The sequence below is a fragment of the Acanthisitta chloris genome, unplaced genomic scaffold (genome assembly GCF_000695815.1).
Source record: "Acanthisitta chloris isolate BGI_N310 unplaced genomic scaffold, ASM69581v1 scaffold4841, whole genome shotgun sequence".
NCBI classification, from domain to species: Eukaryota; Metazoa; Chordata; class Aves; order Passeriformes; family Acanthisittidae; genus Acanthisitta; species Acanthisitta chloris.
In genome coordinates, this window is record NW_008657587.1 from 168512 (window position 1) to 193851 (window position 25340).

At 38.1% G+C, this 25340-nt stretch overlaps 1 protein-coding gene across 1 annotated transcript in view; it reads right to left on the minus strand.

The window, feature by feature from the left end:
- Positions 1-25340, minus strand: part of CDH13 (cadherin 13) — a gene marked incomplete at its 5' end in the record, with an annotated part of 202264 nt that overhangs the window by 84338 nt on the left and 92586 nt on the right. The window contains one exon of the mRNA XM_009084771.1: positions 4608-4748. Coding sequence (XP_009083019.1) covers positions 4608-4748 — 141 coding nt within the window. The remainder of the gene's footprint in view (positions 1-4607; positions 4749-25340) is intronic.

Here is a 25340-nt window from a genome sequence, read left to right on the forward strand (position 1 = left end):
AACCTGAAGGAAATGCCAATTTGTGGTACAAAATGCTGTGTTCAGTGATAATTCACAAAATTAATTTAAAAACTCTTTCATATTATAGAAATAGGGCTGTAAATTTTAAAGAGAGGCCACTAACTTTCCAAGTATCTCTATTTTCAGCCTCTATAATTTAAATCTGGCACAATATCCCAGCCACTGTGACCTTTTAAAAGGTAGACAAGGAAATGCCAATTTGTGGTACAAAATGCTGTGTTCAGTGATAATTCACAAAATTAATTTAAAAACTCTTTCATATTATAGAAATAGGGCTGTAAATTTTAAAGAGAGGCCACTAACTTTCCAAGTATCTCTATTTTCAGCCTCTATAATTTAAATCTGGCACAATATCCCAGCCACTGTGACCTTTTAAAAGGTAGACCTTGTTACCTCACTTGGGATTTTTGGAGGAACTCTTAAAACATTGCTCTTTTAGGCATTCAAGATGAAATTATTTAAGCCCCCTGGAGGGAACAGGGTACTGTTTGCACACCTGAATGGATTTTTACACTGCTCAGAGCCTATTATGAGCAGTAAGGGTAAGTATATATGTGAAATAGAACAAGGCAGATATTTTGGAGGTGTCTAGAGTGAAGGGGCAGTAACAAAATTATTAACCAGGCTGAATCCCTCACAGCAGTGTCTCATACATTAGTCCATCAAAGCATCTGACATACTTAGTGTCTCAAGGGCTTAAACTATTCCTCTGAGGTGAATGGAAGTGCTGTGTTGGATCACAGCCAGGTTGCTCAGCTTCTGTGATTGTGCCCTGACACATCATCAGTGAATTTTTACCTTATGCATGAAGGCCACGACTGCATCAGAATGGCACAGGTGTGGGGTGAAGGGAGGGAGAAATACTGGATGGAAGAACAGATTCACTAGAAAAGTACAATCTCTTCTACCAAGATACATAAGCTCAGGAGAGGCTACTGCTGAACTGCACACAGCAATGAAGGAGCATTCAGACCTTCCTCAACACAAGGAAGATGTAGACCTGCTGGATCAAGTCCAGAGGAAGCCACTAGGCTGATCAGAGAGCTGGAACACCTCTCCTATGAAGGCAATCTGAGAGAGCTGGGACTGTTCAGCCTGGAGAACAGTAGACTCTCAGGAGAACTTAGAGCCTCTTCCAGTGCCTAAAGGGGGAGTACAAGAAGGCTGCAGAGGGACTATTCATGAGAGCAGGTAGTGATAGAACAAGGGGGAATGGCCTTCAACTGCAGGAGGGCAGGGTTAAGTTAGATATTAGGAAAAAATTCCTCCCTGTGAGGGTGGTGAGACACTGGCACAGGTTGCCCAGAAAGCTGTGGCTGCTCCATCCCTGGAAGTGTCCCATACCCAGTTTAGATGAAGCTGGGAACAACCTGAGCTAGTGAAAAGAAGCCCCATAGTAGGAGGTTTGGAAAAATATGATCTTTAGGGACCCTTCCAATCCAAACTATTCTGGGATTCTATGATTCTTTCTAAAAAAACCCCTCAACTAAAGCCCATTAAAGAGCATTTTGAGTAGGTGTTTAAGGACCCAACCTCCAAGGAATAAATACAGTAAACAGGAGTATCCAGAGTTTATCATTGCTTGGGGTAGATCCATAAAATTGTTTCTGAAGAAAAAAAGTGGAAAAGATAGGTCAAGCGTCAAAAGATAGAACTCATCATCAATAGACAGAGACATGCTCACTCATGGCTGAGATTGCCTTGCACTGAGGACCCAAATACCTGTTAACGCATATAAGACTTCTTGGAAATAGAAATATATAGAAATATAGAAATTTTCAACTTTGGAGAAAACTGTGAAAAATCATTAAACTTCAGGATTGGCATTAATAATATTGAAATCATATATATCTTTCTTAAGACACAACACAACATTGAGTGCACAGTCTGGGGGACTCAGTGTGGCACCTACACCTTGTCCAGACCTTTGAACAAATCCAGCTCTCCTAACTTCTTTGCCTTTCACTGTGCCAGATCAGGAATGAATTGGCCCCTGTGCTTACAGATGAAGAGAACACATTGAGAACTTGGCTTAATTGAGCTACATCGACAGCACATGACAAATAAAAGCAGAGCTGTAATATGTAGAAATTATACTGTCAGAAGGAAACACAGCATTTGTGTTTAAGCATTTGTTTTCTAAAAGAGGAAAATGTGTTGAGAAAAGTTATCTTTAAAGAGAAGGAAACTAGCTGGGAAAACATGTCAATACCATAAGAACTCAGTCCTAGAGCAGCCAATCTCAAAGCAAATAAAACAAAATACTCTCTGAAATCAAACCTTCAGATTTACTGAATTTGAACTTTCTACCTCAAGAGTTATCTTGTAGAATATGTCTTTTTTCCTTTCAACTCTTATTCAAATCAATAGTTTTGCAGCCTTAGGTGTGCAACTGGTATTAAAATACAATAACAGAGTACTTTAAGCAGTAAACCAAATAAAGTGGCATTAGCTGTATTAATAGACATCCTCCCTCCTCTTACACCATGTCTTTGAAATAGAGCATCTGTTTCTAAAGGTGCCTGACATGTGTCTAAAGAATGATTTTTCCTGCCTTACTCATAGAATATCACTTAGCAAGGCAGAGGGAAGATTTCTGAGGTCATTAACATCTTTAAATAGTGAAAGGTTCAAACCCATGTCAAACCATTAGAAAATAAAAGAGATGTCTCTATGGGAAAATATAAAGTGCAACAAAAATGTCTAAGACTAGATTTGTCAAAAAAACCAGGAAAATGCTCACTTCACACCCATTTTATTTCTATGTTAAACTTCTCCAAAGTGGCAAGGGTACAACAGGATAATGCTCACTTCACACCTATTTTATTTCTATGCTAAACTTCTCCAAAGTGGCAAGGGTACAGAGTACCTTTTATTGCCACTGAATTTGTAAACATTTCAATTATAAACATTAATTTCCATAGAAATAGATACTAACATTCATTCGTGGCTAAGCAGACACATGAGATTTTAACACACTTGCCCAAATTACCAAACTAAGTCCAACAAGACATGTAATTATGGAAAATTTTCTTTAAAAAATTCTATCGAAAGAAATACAGAAATATTTCTTCAAGAGAAGAAATCTTCAGTTTTGGAAATTCAAGTAGCTAAGTCTCTGGCTGACATGAATTGCTACCAATATTGATAAATCCAATAAGTTCCTATTTCTAAATACACTGAGTTGTCCTTTTACATTGCTGCATTCCAGAGGGCTAAGAAATACAGCATTTTAAATATATTTTAAGTATTGGTTGTCAGGAAACAGCTTTCAGGGTATTAAAAGTCTGATCTAAATGGTAATTCTAAGGGAATTAATAGTTTGATCAAAGTCATTTAACTGTCACCTAGGTACTTCAAAGATTTGGATCAGGCTCTCTGTGATACTTTTTAGGGGATTCAAACACATTTGCCAAAGCATTTTACTTATGTAACTTTAGCTATTGCCACTGATTAGTGAAAAATAATCTTCCTGTTGGCAAAATTGTCATTGTTTCTAATTTCATTTTCCTTTTTTTATTTCTCTTCTCTCATGTTTTAATTTGGTATCCACTTTGCATTTATAAAGGAAACAAATATTCAAGTAAAACAGCAGCAATTTGTTTCAAAATAGTCTGTTCTTGAATTGCTAATATTAGGCCAGGTAAAAAATAATTTATAAAAGGTAAAAACACAAGACTTGTACAGCAATAGACTTTTCTTCTTCTACAATTACCTTAAAACCAGCATCTCTCATGCTTATGTCTCATCTTCTGGGAATATTCCTTAAAAATCTGCAGAGCCTCAGGAAACTTTCATAGCAAAATCCAAAGTAGCTGTTGTTAAGTAAAACTTTTGAAACTCTCTCATTCTCTACAAGTACCAGGGGCAAAAAGTAAAACTATCAGACTAATAATAAATGTAGGGGAAAGAAGGGAACAGTGTGAGAAGGGCAGGAAGCTTGGTAGATGTTTTGCCTGAAACCAGGAACATTGCTGTAGCACTGTAACTTTCCCCTGCAGGCAACAAATACCTTTGGTTTGGGGTTTTATTGGACTTTCCAACATTCTTCAGCAGAATTCAATTTGCAGGGAAAAAAGACAACTTTCCTTGCAAATTCCACCTGTAAGTTAAATTTAAAGCTTACAGGAGTAGAGCTTTAATTACAGAACTGCTAGCACTGTCTGGCCCACAGGGGAAGGGCTGAGACAGGAAAAAACATGTTGCTTTCATCCACAGTCCTGATCATCCAAAGTCATAAGCTAGAATGTAGGACTTCTCTATTTTCCCCCATAGGACCAAAAGGAGAAAGCTACCACTAGCAAATTTATTTTACAGGTTTTCACTCTACTAACCAACCTCTGAGTGACATCTCTGGACATAAAACTTCACTTATTTTTGCCTTGTGGTTGCACTTTGATTTGGAAACAATGCATACAAATTTGTCATGATAAAAAAGAAAAGAGCAACTGCATGAAAGTCTGTGAATCTGAGCTAAAAACATGTCTGTAGGAATCTTCTTTCCTTAAGGAACATTTTTATATTTAGAAACAAAATGATTACAATTATATACATAATTTTAAAGAACACAGATGGCAATTTCTTACCTCTTTCTTGGTAAATTCTGGTGGATGATCATTTTTGTCATCAATGAGAATAGTGGCAGTTGCTGTGCCAGTGAGTCCTACATCAAGACCTCCCATATCCTTAGCTTCTATAACCAGCTCATATTTGGGGCTTTCCATAGTCTGAAAGTCAACAGAAGAGGAAAGGTTAAAAAAACAAAACCAAAACCACACAGACAACATACTACTTTTAACTCTTATTAAAATAATACATTTTTTAAATCCCAGACTTTATTTATATTAACTATTATCCCAGGCTGCATCCAAAGGAGTGTGGTTAGCAGGACAAAAGAAGTGATTCTTCCCCTCTACTCTGCTCTGGTGAGACCCCACCTAGAATACCGTGCAATTCTGGTGTCCTCAGTATAAGAAGGACACGGAACTGTTGGAGCAAGTCCAGAGGAGGCCACAACACAAAGTTGAGGACTGGAGCACCTTCCCTATGAAGACAGGCTGAGGAAGCAAGAGAGCTGGAGAAGGACTCTTTGTTAGGAAATGCAATGGTAGGACAAGGGGTAAGGGGTTCAAACCAAAGGAAGGAGAGTCTAGGTTGGCTGTGAGAAAAAAGTCTTTTACTCTAAGAAGAGAGCTGGAGAAGGACTCTTTGTTAGGAAATGCAATGGTAGGACAAGGGGTAAGGGGTTCAAACCAAAGGAAGGAGAGTCTAGGTTGGCTGTGAGAAAAAAGTCTTTTACTCTAAGGGAAGGAAGGAGAGTCTAGGTTGGCTGCGAGAAAAAAGTCTTTTACTCTAAGGGTGGTGAGACACTGGCATAGGTTGCCCAGGGACGTGGTGGCTGCCCCAGCCCTGGCAGTGTTCAAGGCCAGACTGGATGAGCCTTGAGCAACCTGATCTGGTGAGGAGGTGTCCCTGCCCATGGCTGGGAGGGTTGGGACTAGATGTTCTGTAAGGTCCATTCCAGCCCTTAAATTCTATAATTCTATGGCCTGATAGAACATAGCCTAGAAACAGATCTGTTATCACAGTGCACAGCTCTCTCTGAGCTTCAGCTGCTACACTGGAAACCTCATTTGGAATACAGCATGAAGGGGATAGAGGTGAATATTGGTAAACAGTACATAATTTATCCTGTTATTTGAGAAGATTAGGGAAGAGCTAAGAAATTAAAATATACTTGCTCTTTAAGAGTAAGCTCTGGCTTCATTGCACCAATATTTAGCAGCTTGCTTCATCAGTGTTATGATAGGTATGTAATTAAATACTAATGTCACAATCTACATATAAATTCACTTTATTAAATCCCGTTCATTCTGTGTATTAGCATTGAGACTGCTAATCCAGGTTTGCTTCACTGTACGAAACAAAAAAATCAGTTTCTAAAGTGGGCAGTCAATTTCAGTTGCTGCTCAAAGCAAATGTGTAGAGTAAAATTAATGACTTACATTGATGATATTCAATTCTGAAGACACGGTTCTTTATCTGGCTGCCTACCTATTGCAGAACCAGACAGCACAGGTCCCTACCCCAACCATCCTTGATTTCCTCTCCCAAAAACCAGCCAAAACTTGGAAAAAAGACATTTGTGGCCACCATTCTGCAATGGGAATCTGACAGCATTTAGAATTCATCTCTCACATCAGGGATGAAAGCACATCTGTTTGCAAACTGGACCATGGGTCAGTAATAGCTCCATGACAGGGAGCTATTATCAGCATCAGAACCTGCTCCCATGGAACTCATTGAGAATTTTGACATGGATTTCACTGGAGACAAGACCAGGCATCTCATTAAAAGGAATATTTTCCCCATCTGTATGGTTGCCTTATATGGAACCATCTGCCCAAAGACCATGTGTGCTGCATCATCAACAGAGGACACAGATGGGAAAGTGCTGCAGTCACCTTTAAAACTATGTGGTAAGAACATCACATGTGCTTAGAAATGTTTATTCAAACCTCCCTTGAAAAACAAGTCTGGATCCTAGGGGCAAATAGACATAATGATGCCCAAAAAGGTGGCACTGCTGCTTTTGAACCTCAGAGCAGCTCTAACAGCTAACTGTGTTTACAAGCACCCTGGATGCCCATCTTTGACATCACTCATCCTGTGTCATTTAGCTACCACTTTTCCAGAGAATTAACATGCAGGGAGGCAGCTTAGCACAGCAACCTCCCAGGTCACACAACCTTCTCTGTAGCCAAGTGATATGAAAATATTTCTTAAATAGTGCATTTTGCATTATGTGTTTTCCTGAGCACCTCACACCATCTATTTTTGGAACATGTTTAAGAAAGACATCCCAACTCCTTGGTACTTAGATTTTGAAGCATTTTTAGGCCATGAGAGAAGTAACCACAACAATTGCTCATCAGATCAGCTATTATGAAGCAATATATCTGCATATAAAATCCACAAGTCAAGCCAGAACACATATTTTGTTCTAAAAACATATGGGCTACTAGAAAAATCAGATGCCACTGTCACACAAGGGATCCTAAGAAATGTATTTCCTTAAGTCTTACAACATTATTCCATGAAAATCATCTCGAAAGACAGCAAACCAACAACAGGATTTTGATTTATATCATCATAAAAATATAGGCAAAGAAATATTACTGACATGTCTCCAACACAAATTCACATTATAGACTGGAACAAAATTTACAGTTTTCATATATTTATTTTCTAAAATGCAGCCAGTGTATTAAAACCTGAATGGAACTTCTCTGCCCTCCCCTAGCTGCAACTTTCTCATTATTTTGATTAGGAAGTTGTTATTATTGTATGGACAACTCGCAAAGCCATTTATCACTTCATGTTTATAAGCCTCTTTGCTCAGAAAAAGACCCATTTTTAGTCACAAATTGGCCTTTTTCCCTTTGCAAACTGTCCCATTTTCTATTGAAAGCAAGCCCATTTATGCTGGAAATTGCATCTACTGCAGCAGAAATGTCTGTGACAGGAGTCCAATGTTTAAGCTCGCAACAAAATGTGAAAAACATTGAATTTTGAGTAGTATTTCATATCATTATGAATACTTCACACTTCCTTGCTATGCAGCACTTCCTACATCTAGTTCTGTCAGCAAATATTTGCTTTGTTAGAGAAAGCAACTCCTAACAGATCCAAACCCGAGGCATGTTCCCATCAGATACTCTCTTTACACTAGGAGATTGCATGTAAAGGACTTTTTAGCAATGCTCATATTTCTAGTCCAACTAATTCAGGCACTAGGAGCAATTATTTGGATCTGTGTGATTGACCACACCACTGGTAAATCCTGGGAAATGGGAGTGTGAATCCGTGGGCAGAGCATGGACCCCTGTGCTCCCACTAACCCCATTCCTCAGCTGGTGCTGCTGCAGAGGGTCCATGCTGGGGCATCCTCCAGGGTTGGGGCTGCAGAACAAGCTCTCATGGCAACTCCTCACCATTTCCCTTTTCACAGGGCTCATGTCTTTGATCCCAGTGTGGTTTCTTCCTCCATTTGATCCCATCTTGTGAGGAACAAGTGCCCCTGGAGGAGGCAGTGAAGGAGAACAGCAGTCTTCCCTCACCTTCTCCATCCCTGCTGTACTGTGCAGGTGAGTGATAAATGCAGCACCCACAACTGGCAGCCTCTGGGGACCCCACAGTGGCTCAGACTGTTGTCTCACCCTGTCACTAAACCCAGACCCACTGCTAAGTGGTCCAAGCCCTGAAGAACACTCTTGCAAAAACAATCCAATTAATACCATTTGGATAGTGAGATATTAGCAATAGAAATATGCCCCAACTATCAACAAAGGGGATCTACAGCTAAGAAGGATAATAGATTACTTTAATAAATGAACATTAAGTCACCATTTGTGTGGCTTATTATTTATCAGCTGTGACTTTGTGGAGTGTAACACCATTGAGAGAGTTTGTATAATTACAGCAAGAGAACCATTCCTTTCTCCATAAATTTTCACTTCAGTCATTCAGCCACGGCAGGGGTGACACTGCCAAATTGTGTGGTTTGCCAAGGAGGTGAGCTGTGTCTTGAGTGCTTTTCTTCAATGGTCCACCCACAGCCATTCCCACCAGTGTTAACATTCTGCTCAGATTTCACTCCCCTGCTGCCCTGACATAGCTGCTTCAGCACCAGCAATGAAGGAGAGGCCAGAAAAGGCACTTTTTCATATTTCAGTTTCCTGACAAAGCCAGCAGGATCTAATCACAACAGAGGGAAATAAAGAGCTCAGTGCAGATACCAGAGGTGGAACAAACCAAGGGAGTACTCTTAGGCAATCCTGAATGGAAACCAATAATGATGGTTTTCTGCTGAGTTTTAATCTTCCAATATTTCCTACAGACACAATAAAAAACTATCAGTGACTGAAGAGAAGCAAACCCTGGCTAGTATGTCACACCACAAGCTTTCATTTAGTGCTTCAGTCCTCATCCAAAACAACATAGGGAGAGCAGAAATTCCCAAATTCACAAAATGTGTTCAGGTACTAAGATCAAAACAAACAGTGTTGGGAAGCAAATAACATACAGAATATTCAAAACCCTTACAAGGATCTTAGGTATTCTTTCAGGCTATCTTAATGCTAATTACCAAGAGAGCGTTTGTTTACTATTTCATGGATAATAGTATTTCTGTAACGATGCAACAATGCCTCAACACTTCTGTTCATAATTCTGTTTAAAAACTATGTATTCATGCATCATACTGCATCAGTGCTGTGCTACCATATCATATTTGCTACTAATGAGTGTATAATATAATGCTAAGCAGAAAGAAAAATTCTTAGGATTGAAATAATTTCAGTTTGTGCTAAATAAATGCTTCTGTTCATTTAAGATGATAATTGCATATAATGCATACTGAATATGTCCTATTAAGACATAATCAATGTTCTTGTTGAGTAACAATATCAACACTGAATCTAGCATTATCCCAGAGTATGCTTGTCAGGATTTTGACAAATATAGAATTAAAAAATGAAGCAATGTGACTATTAACAGCTCCAACAGACATAACGCTTTGATAATTATAATATCAGCATTTATTTGAAATGCCAATTGCTGCTGTGCAGAAAGGGAAATATACACAGAGGCCTTGCATTTAGTGCTTGAATTACAGTTTGATGAATACAAAAACCCAAACAATTTTGTAATGCAAATCCTCTTTAGCTCACCAATTTCCAATTTTTTTTACATCATAAAGGAAGATCTACAGTTTAATCACTGCAATAATGTACTTCTCTTATGAAGAAAATCAATATCAATTTACTACTCATGGGAGATACATAGTATATATGGAAGAAAATGGAAGACTAAATTTTCTCCTTCAGTAGTAACCATCAAAAAAAGGAAAGAAATTGCTCTAAAGTGATTGTTGCAAAGAGATTTCCTGGCCAGAGATATTTGTTTTCCATCATGAAGAAATCTATAACAATTTAACACATAGGATGTGTAGGATCAAGACTTGAATTCTTCATAATGCTGACATAACTATGGGGCTGATAAACATGGATGTGTTTGTTACATTTGACATGGAAATAGAAGGCTTGTATGTGCATGCTCCAATTGTGTAAAATTATCAGTTTTGGCTGATACTCAAATGAGGATTTAGAGTTGCCTTTGAATTTAGATCATTTTAGAGCAGGCTGCCAGCTCTGGTGGGGTGACAAGTTTTCCTGTGAGAAATGTTAGAAAGCTACAGAAAAAAAATATTAGTGCATTGCTCCCTCCCTCAGTGTACACACACATGCACCTTGGCATATATAACTGCACTTTAGGAAGCTTCCTTGCATGGAGAAGCTTGGGCTTAATCTGAGATATTTCCCCTTACATTATTATTGTTTGTTAGGCTACTACCAGGGATAAGCCCTGGGAAGAGAGCAAATAATCAATATTCTAAGGAAAATCTTTAATTATCATAAAAGACATGACACTACTGAAGTTAGTACCCCTACACAGACTTCTGCCAGCCAAAGATATGTCCCTAGTATAATTTGTTTGAGAGAGTGGCATATTGATCTATAACAGCTACTCACTAGATGCTCATGGTTTGGAAAAAGAGCCATTTCCATGTCAGCTCAGCTAGTAGTACAAAGTACTATAATAATTTTTAATAACATTGGAGAATAAGAATCACAATGTCCCAAGGAAAATACTTGCTGTCAAATATACTTAAATCACACTTTTCTTTTTAAAACACAAGTTATGTTTCAGCTTTCCTTCTGGACCAATGTATGTAATTTTTTTTTTCAGGGGAAAAATGCAATTGTTCCTCATAATTAAAGAGTACTGCAGAAATGTTTCACTCCAGTGTGAAAGCATCAATTATCATGTAACTTCTCTTGCTGATTTTAGACCATTTAATCACTCTGTTATTATTCCATACTCAAAGGTGCCAAGAATACAACCACCACACTCTTCTCACCTAAACCCTCTGTCATAGCAGACAATAGCAGTAGTGAGTGTCTACTCCCCAGTAATAGGCTGATTAAAGAAAAGACAACTACATTATAGTCTATATGCAACTATAGGCTCTGATATGTGCAAACATTCCCTTTGTGTTTGCATGTCACTAACACTGCCATGACTGCTGTGCCCTTCCAGAGGTTGTGCCAAGCTTAAAAAATGCATATAATCATCCTTGCTAGTCCCAAGTTCCTCCAGGCTGTGTTATATGCAGCCCAACTCTCTGCCTCGAAGCTTGCTGGAGTTTGCCTGCCCTTCCTGCAGCCACAGACAGATCCTTTGGGAGATGAACCACATAAATCAGGATGCAGCTTACCATGTGCTGCATATTCTTCGTGTTAGCTTTTCCCTAGTCACAGTGTTTGCACCAAAGAGAACCCTCAAACCTCTCTGTGCATGAAGCACTGAGGATTCAGCTAGGCTAGTACTTTGACATGGTACCTTGGTATTACTTCTATGCCTCATTGACTGTATACCTACCAGTGTTTGTACTCCAATTTTTGATGCTGGATAGAAAACACTGTATAGTATTCACATTAATTAATTGCACCCAGATAAAAACCACTGATGGATTGGGTGGCAAACATTTCCCTGGTATCTAACACTTTCCAAGGCTACAGTATTTAACACTGCAGAAACGCTACTAAGCAAAAATTTCCAACTTTTTTTTCATTAAAATCGGAACATACAGTTAGGGAGATTAAGAATCTGATCGACAGGCGTAGGAGCCACCATTCTCTTTAGTTCTGATTAAAAAATACTGAAGAAAACCTAAAACTACTATATATTCTGCCAATTTATACTCAATTATTTTTACAAAGGTAGCAGTTTGAGCAGGACATATAAAAAGAACTGTGTCTCAGAATAAATGAATATCTGCATTAGCACACCTGGCTGGATGAGGGAAGGTAAGATTCAGTTCTACTGTCTCTACAGGTCATTCAGCCTGCTTCTCTTGACTGCTTTGGAAAATACTAAACCTCAAGCAATCTGGCAGGAGCACTCAAGATAAGAATTCCCTTCTGGAATACAGATATTTATTTCAACAATGCTTTTTCTCCAAATAACTATATTTCTGTAACGAATGTTCATTTCAACAAATCAATACATTTCCATAAAAACTGTTCTGCTGTAACACCCAATCAGCTCTATTTGCAGTGTTAATTATATATTTCATTGTAACTGTTGCAATTTGCAATTCAAATAATCCACAGGCCAAAAGGTATTTGCTGAAAAAAAATGGTCAAATAATTTTCAGCCATTAGCATATTAGAGTTGTACAATCTGTTTGCAGACAATTTGTGAAGAGAAAGAAGGGCAAAGTTGCTCTAATAAATTAATAGTTGCAAATTACTGAATCATTCTTAGTAGAAATCAGTCTATTTAAATCCAAAAAACATAAAAGAAGAGACAAGTTTCTCTTACAGAGTAACCTAAAATGGTTTTTGGTAGAGACAGCTTTTCAAATATCTATATAAAAATCCCTCTGCCAAGACAATTCCCTAAGTATATGGAGGGTGTAAAGGTCAACTCACATGGATCAGTACAGCGATGAGCAACGCTGTTCTGCTGTAACTCTGAGACAGAAAAAATCAGGAGCAACCCCAAAAGTATTCAATCCTGAGAATATTCTCAGGCTTGCATAAATCAGCACAGCTCCACTGACTTTAAATGGACTACTCAGGTTTATTTACACATCTATTAAGCTTTAACTTACCAAGTTTATGAATGAACATGCACATGTGATTTAATGTCATGGGATGGTTGTGTCATGTAAAACTGGCAGGTTCTATAGGTTTGACTTTAAAGCAAAGCAGAACTCTGCAAGAGGCTGCCCTCCAAATCATCAGAGCACCAAGAGCATGGGAACCAAAGGTCCCAAAACACACACCTTGGAAAAAAGTCCCCAAATTCTTCAAAACAAGAGGATGAAGGTGATACTTCCTGCCTTGTTGCAGATATAATCACTTAAGAATTAGGGAAATCTTGTTCATCAGTAATCACAAGAGTGTGCCTGTGCCTGTGTTCATGCAGCACAGACTCTGGAAACTAATGAGAAGTTCAAGACGTGTAACCCACTGGGGAAGGGGATCAATCCATGCTATAAATATTTCATACAAAGCAATGCCATGCAGCTGGTCAGCACTCCCCTCTGTTTACTGGAAACAAATTGCTTTCCTAAATCGTGTGGACAGGAGCCAATGGCAGTTATCAGTGATCTCATCGATAAACACACATTATACCTGCAGCCCTGAACCAGGGAATCCTTCACTGAGCAAAGAAACAAAAGGCTCAGAATCAAGCACATTTCTCCATGCTTCACTTTGCCCCTCCTTGAGTTTGATTCAACTTCAGGAAGCCTTGAAGTGTTTCCTTCAGGCTCTGGAGGAGGATATTGAACAGTGCCAGTTTTATCTTCTGAAGGTGTCTAAACCAGGTCTGAACAAGGCAGAAGTAACAGCTTTGTGTTGAATGAGGGTAGATTTAGATTAGACTTTAGGAAGAAATTCATCCCTGTGAGGGTGCTGAGGCACTGGCACAGGTTGCCCAGAGCAGCTATAATCCTGGGAGTGTTCCAGGCCAGGTTGGATGGAGCTTGGAGCAACCTGGGCTAGGGGAAGGTGTCCCTGCCCGTGGCAGTGAGTGGAACAAGATGGTATTTCAGGTCCCTCCTAACCCAAAACATTCTATGCTTTGATGAAAACTTGAAGCAATTCAGTCTAAGCTTATTTTCAATATTTGTCTTTCCTCACATACCCAGGTCTGAACTAAGCAGCAAACCAATATCATAACTTAAATCCTGACACTATAGGCCTCTGTCCTCCTAGACTGTCCTTACTAGCACACTTTTTGAAGGAAACCATTGCAGGAGACTCCATAAAACCTAATCCTCATTATTTTATGATCATCTGCCATGAAGCAATCTATCATCTCACCAGAGTTCAATTTAGATTAATCAAGTTTATACCACTGAGACTTGCTTGGATTCCAGTGCAAAACTTGCACTAATCTACCTCATCATTCCAAGAAACCACAGTCTCATACAGTGCTTTTCTTCACCTTTTCATCAAACATAAAATCCTGCTAGATATTCAGCCAAGTTGAGTTAATTTAAATGCATCCAGCTGACAACAGCAACCCCAGAGAAAGCTGCTTCACCACATGCCTGTGCGGGGTTTGTGTACACTGTTGCTTCAGTGCTGATCAGCACAGACCTTTTGGAGTGAACTTTCCCATTGTTTACACTTTCTACACTCCAGTTTGCCTCATTGAGAGTGTGGCAACTGGATTTCTTCTAGCTGAAATTCAAGCGGAGAATGTGCCTTGGGCATCATCTGATTCTTCACAGTCCCAAAGGCTGTGATACCACCTAGAATGTGGCAGTAACAAGGTGGGGGTGAACCATCTGAAAGTACATTCTTACCTCCAAACAGCACCTCTACATCCACAATAGCTTAATATTGTTCCTGTGCCCAGTTTACCCTAAAGGATGTGAACAAAACCTTTGCTCACTAAGCTCTGGGACTGGTCACTGGGAAACAAGTTTCCTGAGCATCTTTTCACAGCAGCAGAAAACCAAAGTTTGCCTTGAGTTTCAATTTCTAATCATCTAAACCAATATTCTCTGCCTAAATAATAAAGGATAATAAGTTTTATGATACCTACCTAATGCCAAATCCTTACCTAATCTGTTATCAAATTAATCAAAATGAAGCTTACTGGGTTAAGTCAGAAATCACAGTCTCACAAATTAGGCACACTTAGATTATATTTCCCTCCATAAACATTCCAATTCCCACAACAGAAAGCAATGTTATAAAGGTCAGGATGGAAATTGTGTTTCTGCTGTGTAATCTGCTTTGCAAATTTGTACCAGTGGTCAAAATGCCCAGAAAACTCAATTACTGACTTGCTATGACAACCATACATCAGCAGGCCTGGGCACACAGAGGTTATTTCTAAAATTAGTAGCCTAATGCAAAAAGCATATTCTATGATTCCAGATGTACAACCTTTGCCTGATGTTTATATTGTTAAATATTAATGGAAGCACTGTCTATTATTTCAGGCATATTATCCAGAACATAATATTCTAGTTAAATAGGTGCATTGTAAGTTGGAGCTGGAGGGGAAAAAAGGCTTCATGTCCGTTTGAAGCACTTACATTTAAATGTATTCTAATCAAAATAGTCACCAAATGTTACTTTTAATCACTATTATAATTTTTCCTTTAACTTTAATTTTTTATGCAAATCTTATTTTAGAGTTTAGTGTTCTATTGCCAGTACTAATTCCAGGTAGCTTTTGAAATAAAGGACCCTGCTGAGAGTGTAATGAATCAGTAAATGATACCAGCTTTGCTCATGGACAAAAACAATTCTAGTTGGCTACATTTATTCTCTCATTGGGTTATACCTGCAGAATATAAATTGGTCTAATTCTAAATCATCTAAGGGAAAATGATGCAAAATGGATTTCAATTACACTATTGCTGTTTTACCAAAAAGCTTATCACACTATGGGGTGAAAAAATCAACCCCTCCATAGGCTTTGCCTTCTGATGAAAGACACAACAATGGAATTTTACATTTAAAATTTCTCCAGTCAATTTCATTCTTTTCTTTCTTACTCCTACGTATCTTTTTATCAGCTTCCTTTCATGATAGAAAATAATTAAATGCCTTATTTGAAAGTCCTATACTTTCTGCTTTGGTTAATAAATTCTCTTTTCACAAAAAACTTTCACAATCCTACCTGGATTTTCTAAGAGCATCTGCCAACCAAACAGCTCCCCACAATCACCCTTAAGTCAGGACTAGTCCTCTTGCAACCAAACCAAGATATGTAGGTTATTCTCACCTTCAGACTTAGCCTGTCACTGCCTTCTGCAGATTTTGCACTGCAGTACAGTTGCTTTTGGGGAACAATAAAATGCTTGACAAAAAATATAGGACACATTGCTCAAATAAGAAGAAATAATACTGCAGTGTAAACTTGTCTTCCCTGCTGTGCTCATGCTATTCAATGTCAGAAGTTTCTGAAGGTTTGTTGCTCTACAAAGTGATCTTATATACAACTTTCTTTAAGGAGAATTCCCAAGACACATTGTAAAGAGAAAGAAATTATTGCTAATCTGCAGAATTAAGAAAGAAATAAAGAGTTAATGACTGAGAGAAATCCACTGTTTTGTACTAAAGAAGGACAAACTGCAATTAAGTGAAAGACATCAACCATCATGGAGACAGAAGGGAGGTGAATATATGAGGTAGGATAGGAGAGGACGTGGGGGTGAGCAGAGGTCAGGGAACTACAATGGAGTCAGTCCATAAAGAGTTTTGCAAACTTCAAGTCCCATTTCCAGGCAGTCCTTGTAGACTAAAAGCAATAAAACCAACAAAGGGGAGAATGGTATGGGAGGCACAGGTAGCAGGAAAAGAAGTGGGAGGAAAGAATACTTGAGCCCTTTGAAGAACTGGGAAGAGACATCCATAACATTATTAAAAGAACCTTTCAAAGCCAGGAAGTGCTGAGCTGTAGCTGTGTCTGTGGATCTGAGCAGCACACCCATACTCAGATCAGCCATGGGAAGTACTATGCCACAGCATCAGAATCACAATCGTGTCCTTCTCCCCTCATTCCTTGCTATGAAGGTGAAAGATTAGTAGTTTACTACTTGTCCAGAAGCATATTGTGCTCCATGTGGGCATGGCATGCTCTTAAAATGTACATTTTAATTGTCTTAGCTCTGCCAAACTCACATCCATCTGCTCTGGAGAGAGATGTGTACAGTGCCTTCTTCCCCTTTTTGCCTGGAGGCTTGATCCAAGTAGCATGGATGTCTGAAGCAACGCATTACATCCTCGTATTCCCCAGCATGGCATTGGAGCATTGCTCACAGGGCAGAAGCCACATACAGAACTACAGTATAGACAGATTCTGGCTGTAGTCAAAATGTTTTGATAAGCAAGTTTGCCCACAAGCAAGGCAGGAGCTTTTAATAGCATGAAACAAACTGGGTCAAAATCTTTTCAGCACAGCACATCGTAGACACAAGGAGATAAATGTAATTTTACATTGCTGTCTGACGTCTCAAAGATTTGCAATTATGCCAAATAAATGACTGAGGCATCTTTTCAATTCTCTGCAGATTAGCAATTTCTGTGTCTGGAATATGTGCCAAGAGAGTGTGCAAAACCTTCAATTCATATTGCTTCAACCCCTGTTGGACCAACAGTATATTTATTACTGACCTCAACCAGATCAACATTTATTTCCTGGCATTTCTGCAGGTCAGAGGTTATGTGCCATTCTGGAATGCTCTGTAACCTTTACTGAACCTCAGAAGCTCTTATTCACATAATTAATTTATATGCATAAATCTCCTACTGAAACCAACAAATGAGTCAGAGCTGCAGGATCAGGTTCATGTGCTGGAACTACTTCAAAACATTTTTGTAAATGGGAATCAAAGTGGGCACAGAACTGTAGATCTAATGGGATTTAAATGTAATTAATATTGAATACCAAAAATTAGGGTGTCTAATCATAATGACAATTCAAGCTTAACAAGAGTAGCACAGTAATGAAAGTATTAAAAGCAATACACTTTCTCTCACTCTCAATGGAAGTGTTGAAACATGTTTTAATACAAACGCACTATTTGAACTGAGATTAACAAATATTAGTCTCGTTACAAGTTTAATATTATTTGCATAAACTATATTGAGAGAGGAAGTAAAGGAGCTAAGACATTTCAAATTCACAAGAAAACTGCAAAAATGAATTTTCTTGCAAGCCAATCTAGGTCACTTTATGTTCAACAGATTTCTAGAAATAGAAAATGCTGAGTTAACTACAATAAAGTCACTTTACATTCAACAGATTTCTAGAAGTAGAAAATGCTGAGTTAACTACAATAAACAGAACCAATTGGAAGAGAGGCTGAAATAATTTGCTTAATAAACAGATGGAGGAAACACTTTTAAAATTACTGCCTTTGTCAGATATTCAGCAACTTAAGCCTGGTAAGATTCTGTTGTTCAAAACAAGAATGCAATTATTGGTGAAAATGCATTCAACAGATTTCTAGAAGTAGAAAATGCTGAGTTAACTACAATAAACAGAACCAATTGGAAGAGAGGCTGAAATAATTTGCTTAATAAACAGATGGAGGAAACACTTTTAAAATTACTGCCTTTGTCAGATATTCAGCAACTTAAGCCTGGTAAGATTCTGTTGTTCAAAACAAGAATGCAATTATTGGTGAAAATGTGAAATAAAATTTATATTATTAGATATTTGTTACTGTTCTAAAGCACAACTGTGGAACTCGAAAGGAAAGCAGAAGTAAAAAAAAAATCAGCATCTACGTTTCTCTCTCTGGGAATTCAAAGGCTGGTAACAGAAAATCAAGGAAGAATTCACTTATCTTCCAGTATTCTCCCTCTCCCTGAGCTTAGCCTACTCCGTATCTATCCTTGTTTCAAAACTCTTTCAAAGGCACTGAATGAGCAACTCACACATTCAGCTGTTCCTCCTGTCAGGAGGGATACCACAATGGGAGACAAAACTGAGCAAGGTTATTTCTCCATTGGAGTAAAACTGTCTTCAGTTTTCCAGGCTTGATAAAGAAATGCTGAGGGAAATGCTGAAGGAAATGCATGATTCTTGACTAATAATGATGTATGCAACACACTAAAAACTGTCTGTGAGGTCTGAACGTGCCCTGGAGCAGAGTGTGTCTCAGGATGGATGTGCTACACTTTCTTGGGACTCAGAAATGCAATGAGCTCAACTATTAAGACCAAGAAACAGAATTTTGTTCCTTAATAAATGGTTAAGTTGGCAGCTTGCACAATCCCAGTGCCTCAGGATGGGGACCATGAGAATGGTACCACAGGAATTCACTCACATGGCTGCCTGAAGATTGTTCCAGCTGAGTCTAGTCTAAAATACATATGTGCAAGTGTAACTCTGCCTGGGTCAAGCTATGCTATTTGCCTTAAGACGTTGGGGTTATTTTTGGTGAAGGAAGATCTGTAAGGGAGTGTCAGAGGATAATGAGTTTGGACTCTACTGACAACCCTACATCCAAAGGTTTGCCCTGTTTGTGGGACAGGGTAGATGAAATGGGTTTATGATATCCATGGAATTTATCAGACACATTCTCATTTGCAGTGATTCTGATCCCAGGTGGTGAAGAACAGCACCAAACAGCACCCAATTTTAGTAGGCATTCAGATCATTCATCATCTTGAGTACAGCACTGAACCATACCAACACAGAGATAACTAACACCTTGTTATTTGGGCCATACTGCATAATTCACAGTGAAAATTTTCATTTACAATACTTAGGAGAGGAGCACTTTAAAGGAAAATGCTGCAGCACAAGCAGAGGGAAATACACAGATTTTAAAGTATTTTCCAAAAAACAGCAAGTTACAAAGTATTTTTGATGAGTCCTCACAGAATGAAGGGAGTGTGCAGTTTAATCAATTTTTTTTGAGTTATGGTTGCACAGAATCTAAGCATTTTAACCAGAACTTTATACAACTGAGACATTCCTCCATCACTATTGAAACTAGACAGTTGATCATGATGTTAGATGGAATATAACATCTCCAAAACTTAGCCCTACATTAAAAGACCATAGAATTCTGTCCTTAAAGTTTCTTTAAAGGTGCCCTGTTTACCAAAGGTCAATATACTTGGTCCTTACAGCATTAAGAATCTCTCCCTGCAGGGATCAAAAGAAATACTGCAGGAACTTTGACTAGAAATCCCAGAAAAGACTAACAATAAAGGCATCTCCAAATACAATGTTGTCTTCAATGGAACCTATTGCAATGTGCAATAAGGACTCAGCTAGGATAGCTCCAGTTCCACATGGGATGCTAAATCCACCAAGTGCCTACTTCTACCTTCTAATGTCCATGCTGTTGGAAGGAACTGCTCATTGCTGCTCACATAAGGTATTCAGTGCCTTGGAAATTCACATGCTGCTCTTCCATTCTCTCATTTCCCCCGCAGACAAGTTACCAGGAAATGCAATTTGCTCATGATTATAAAAATGACATCTCTTGATTACAGGCTAAAAAGGAGCAGGAGAAAGACTACAAAGAAATCCACACTTAGAGTGAACCATTCTTCAATAACTCCCATGTAAGTAGTTGCATGGGTTCATGTCAATGAACATATTTAGGAAATAACAGTATAGGTTAAGTAGCTTTAAAAAGAGCAAAGGTTTTATCCTTACAAGTACCTTTTTTAACAGCACTTCTCTATCCAAGCCTTGCACTACAGTAAGGATTCAGCTATTAAAGGACATACTATTTAAATCTGACAGAGCAATGTGCTACTCTTACTGTACAAGCCATCAATTTAGGGTGCAGCATGACAACCAGAAGTAATGAAATGTGTCTTCACATGGCGATCCTGATGTTTACCACAAACATCCATTAACTGGACACAGTAACACCCCACAGGCAGGTTAATTGATACAATGATAAATGGCATGACTTGAGGTCATGCTGAAAATCACTTGTAGACTTAGAAGCAGATTGGGAGGGTTCCAGTTCCTAGTCTCTAACTCAAACCACTTCCTCTATTTTAGTTATAAATGAAAAGATTTAGACTCCCTATTCTTATAGTGACTTGCACAATTTCCTTGATGGCTGATGTACCTGTCCCTCATGTTCCTCCCTTGCCTTACTCATTGACCAGCTTACCTTTCTGGCTAAAAATCTGCAGTCTGAAAGTTTGTGTTCTCCACAAATATAACATTATGGGAAAAGAAAACAGTATGTGTCCTCCTTGTTTCTGCTGGTCATGGTTTCTGTGTTTCAGTGGTTTCCTTGTTTGAATATTTTAATCTTTACTGAGTGTTTCAGTAAAATCAAAAGTTTAATTACCTTAGGAGGCAGCAGGGATGTCAGGGTTTCCATCAGGTCAGCTACTGACTGCTTGTTACTGAGTGACTCTAATTGGAACCTTTGCCTCAGAATTTTAAAGGCAATAAGCTTTGGGAATGTTTGCATAGCTCATTTGGTTTAGGTATATCTTTGCTTATTACATCTTCTAAGGAATTAACATTCCCATGCTTATTTTCCTGTTACCAACTTTAAATCCTCTAAGCCTGTAGGAATTAGTTTGTTTCTGCCATTTAATTGCTGTTTTTCATTTGATGCAACAGGGTTCTCTGATGATCACATAAAGGCTGAGATGTAAGTGTTCAGATGGATGGAAGACTCTTTTATCTGCTGTCTTCACCTAGAGGATAGTGCCTGAACCTCACTGTGCTTGGAAAAGAAAAATGAGATGAAAATGGAAATTCTTAAGCCACTTGTCCTAGATTTCTCAATGGCCAAGTGACACACAACTATTCCCTAAAGAAGTAATAAAAATATCCTAATATTAAGGAGATCATCACACGCACTTAAAAAATACTCTGTGTGTGTCACCCTTTGAAGGCCTGAGGAAAGATATCTGTTATTCATGCTACTGTAAGCAGTGTGTACCTTCCAATTCTTTATATAGAAAGCTTAATGGCCATGGATTATTTGCCTCATTGGTTATGGTGCTAGGAAATAAAACAATGGGAAATATTCATTATAATGCTCTCCTGTATTGAACTTCCACTTGGCTGAAGTATTAAAACAAGCTGCAAGGAAAATTAAACCTCAGAAAAAAATGGCAGGTTTATTTATGAATGTGAAAGACAAACTAAAGACTCTATTTCTCTTGGTTCGTACTGGCTATACTGTAAGTACTATGGGCAAATTCCTCTATCTGCTCAACAGCTTTTTGTACACTTCCATTACTAGATGGCAGCCTAAGAACAGAAACCAAGGCATGTGGAAGAAGGTGATATTACAAAAAACCCTCCAGAAAAACAACAATAAAAACACACCCACCAAATGACTGGAGAAACTAAAAAAGAAACTCATTGTTATATTCAGTATTTCAAGAAGAATCCTTTGTGTTGTCAACTTTGAAGGTATTAATAATTAGAAAATTCAAAACAGTGGCTAAAGAGTAATCTCAAAAAAAAAAAAGATATTAATGGAACAAGAATTTGGTCTCAGGCCTAATATTTTGAAAATTTACCTTTAGTCTCTTCATCAGTTAGCATATATTAAGGCAACATAAAGGCAAAACTAAAGGCAAGCATTGAACTGGAGACACTTGAAACAGTGTCTGTGCTGGAATTCTTCCTATGATGTTCACAGGATCCTCAGAAAGCCAACTAGATCATGTGATGGTAGAGGCAGCATCAAACTCAGTTGTAGATGCCAAACACAGCCAGAAAGACTTGATCTTGCACAGCCTAATAGAAAGCAAAAATTGCACTACAGCTGAGGATGATCCAACCCTCCTGTCCCTATCTTCAGGGGCTGCTGTTCCTTCAGGAAGCACAGCTCCAGTAACACCAACAGGTCCAATAATCAGAGTACTCCTCTCTGTGAGGACAAGAGCAGACCCTTGGCAGCAAGTTGTTCATATCCATTTCAAGCACTAGGGTTTATTTATGACAATCATGGCAAATGAACTCTTTAAAAACTAGTCCACTGTGGCAGCAAACTTGCACATCTGCTTTATTACCTCTTTCAGCCTTTCTATGTCAGTGGAGGTTTTCTTTTTCCACTTGTACTATGCAGATTAGGTAATAAAGCCAAATCCAAATGCCAAATACAAGAAACGAAGACATATAATTTTGGAGAAACATCTGCAATATGTTTTGACAAAACCAATATGAAGATATCATTTAAAACAGCACAGAAATATTCATTAATGGTATTATTTTGTTATGACTAAAGATCACAGATTTAACAGTGATAATAGTTTGCTATGTGGAATCAATAGTCTCAGACAAGCAGAATGATCCCTAAAACCCTTAAATTATGCTTTCTGAAAAGTTAAATATATGGTTTTAATGAATCAAATGAAAACTCTACATCAGCTATAGCTGGATATTGACAGTTTATTAGCTGAATATTCACCAATTTCTTTTTTGACATCCTTATGGCTAGTGTTTCTGCTGTCAATAAGCCTTGGCTGCAATTCCAAAGTGCTGCTGTAGGTCAACACTGAACTGAACCCCCATCACTCAGTAAAACTGATAAATACCTCCATGGAAATGGAATACCTTTACTCCTGGTTAGTACATTTGATGACTGTCTCATTAATGATATAGCAAAAACCCCTCAGGGATTTATGGTGGCCAGAACTGATGATTACATCCTTTTTTAGATTTAAGGGTGGCATGAAAGTGCCATCTGAGATCTCAGAAGAGCGATAGGGATTTCGTCTGGCTTGCTTCTTTCTGAAGATAAGGTTACTTCTTTCCCAGCACTTTTACATTTCATCTTTAAAGTGAATTAATATTTTTAAAGGCCAAACTTGTGGTTTCATTTTTCACTTTGACAGGCTCTGAAATGCAGATAGATTTTATATCATATAGAATATTTCTCTTGTTCTAGTTTAGTCGTCTTTTGTTCTAATGCCATAGAACAAACCACTGACTTTTCAAATGACCCTGTAAAAACACAAGATCAGAAAACAAAGCTGTTCCTGTCCAGCTGGGATATCACCTTCTCATCTTGAGAAAGCTGCTTTTTGTTCTTATTTTCTTCCTTTCCAGGAGTTTCTATTTAATCTATCCTAGCAAGAGGTTTAGCAACAAAGGATCTTCTTGAAAAATCCTGGTGAGATTTCTAATAGTGAAAATTCTTAGCACTGAAGTTCAAAGGTGACATGACAACAAGCTGCTTGTTTCACCTAAGTCCTTTCACTTTTTCCTACATGGTAATTGTTTCTGAGAGGTTTGCTATGCTGAAAGGAAACACCAAACCCTGAGATTTAAGTAATTAGGATATGTAAATACAGATTAAAGTAGATGAAGCTGATATGAGTGAGGACAGGGTATGCATGAGTTGTTGTGGGGAATATCACCTTACAGGTAACAAATGTCTTTACATGCACCAGCCCAGAAAAGCTTCAAAATACTGTCTAGATAACATCGATAGTATTTTGAGGAGAATAGTATTTTAGTTGCCACTGAAAAGGATATCTTGTTTCCTTTTTGTGAAAGATCATGCAGTTTTAAAAACATTTTTGCCTCCCAACTGCCTGGATGACCCTTGTGTGCCCAGGGGAAGCTTTGAGAATTGATGAAAGCTAACACAACCCTGCTGAGGTATTGAACTTCCACTTGTTTTCCCAGAGCTGCAGGTAAATACTTTGCTTCCCAAAAGATGAAATATTTGTTTATAAGCAGCTTGTCTATATAATGCCTGCAAAAGTGCAATGGAGGTGTCAGTTGGGTTTATCTAATACATACATTAAAGTATTAGCATGAATGTGCTGACTAGGTAGAAGATACAATTTCTTGGTCTAGAAACTTGCTCTAAGTACTGTAATTTGGACTTTAAATTAGCTATTAAATTATAATATATGGCTTAATAAACAGTAATTAAAATTTAATTTTTATTAATGCTGTGAATATCAATCCATCCCAGGTTCATTTGGTTTATATAATTCTTACAAAACATGCATTGCTGCTCTTCTAAAATATTTTTGTGTAGCATTTCCTCCAAGAGGGACTGGAAAAGGCCCCTGTATGTATCCAGCAGTTCTCAGTGTGATTTATTTTTGAGAAACTAACACCATATGGGCTTTCACAGCATCCACTATAATGGTATTGGGCACCAGCTTATTTTTCTGTGCTGTTTTGTAGACACTGAGGACATGAGGTGAATGTAAAACCTGCCTTGAAGGTATCAAAGTGATGGAGTATTAGTCAGTAGAAGAGAAAACTTCTCCAAGTGATGATTGACTAGGGATGTGTTTTCCTGCAGACATTTTACATTGTATAATGAAGCCATAATATGAGCATACATTATTCTGTGTCTTCATTAGAAATTTAAACAAGCTGTAACAACACAGAGTATAGGCCACAACGTGCACAGCAGAGCTCAGTGGGTGATTTATTATCATCTTAAATAGAAGCAGAATTGGACTTGACACTGCAAACTTTGATTCACCTGCATCAAGACAACTGTATGTCACTAATTCCAACATTAAGTAACACTCAGAATACAAACGAGTACTGGAAGAGTATTTTCCAACTGTTTCCATTTATTCTAAAACAACAGGCAAGTCATGACAAGATAAAAACTAATTAAAAAAATTCAACAAATTTTAGGCCAGTGTCTGATGTATTAATTGCAAAGTCATTCAGTCACATTATACAGCTAAAAGGCTAAAATTTTATATTGCTTGATTAAACCAAACACA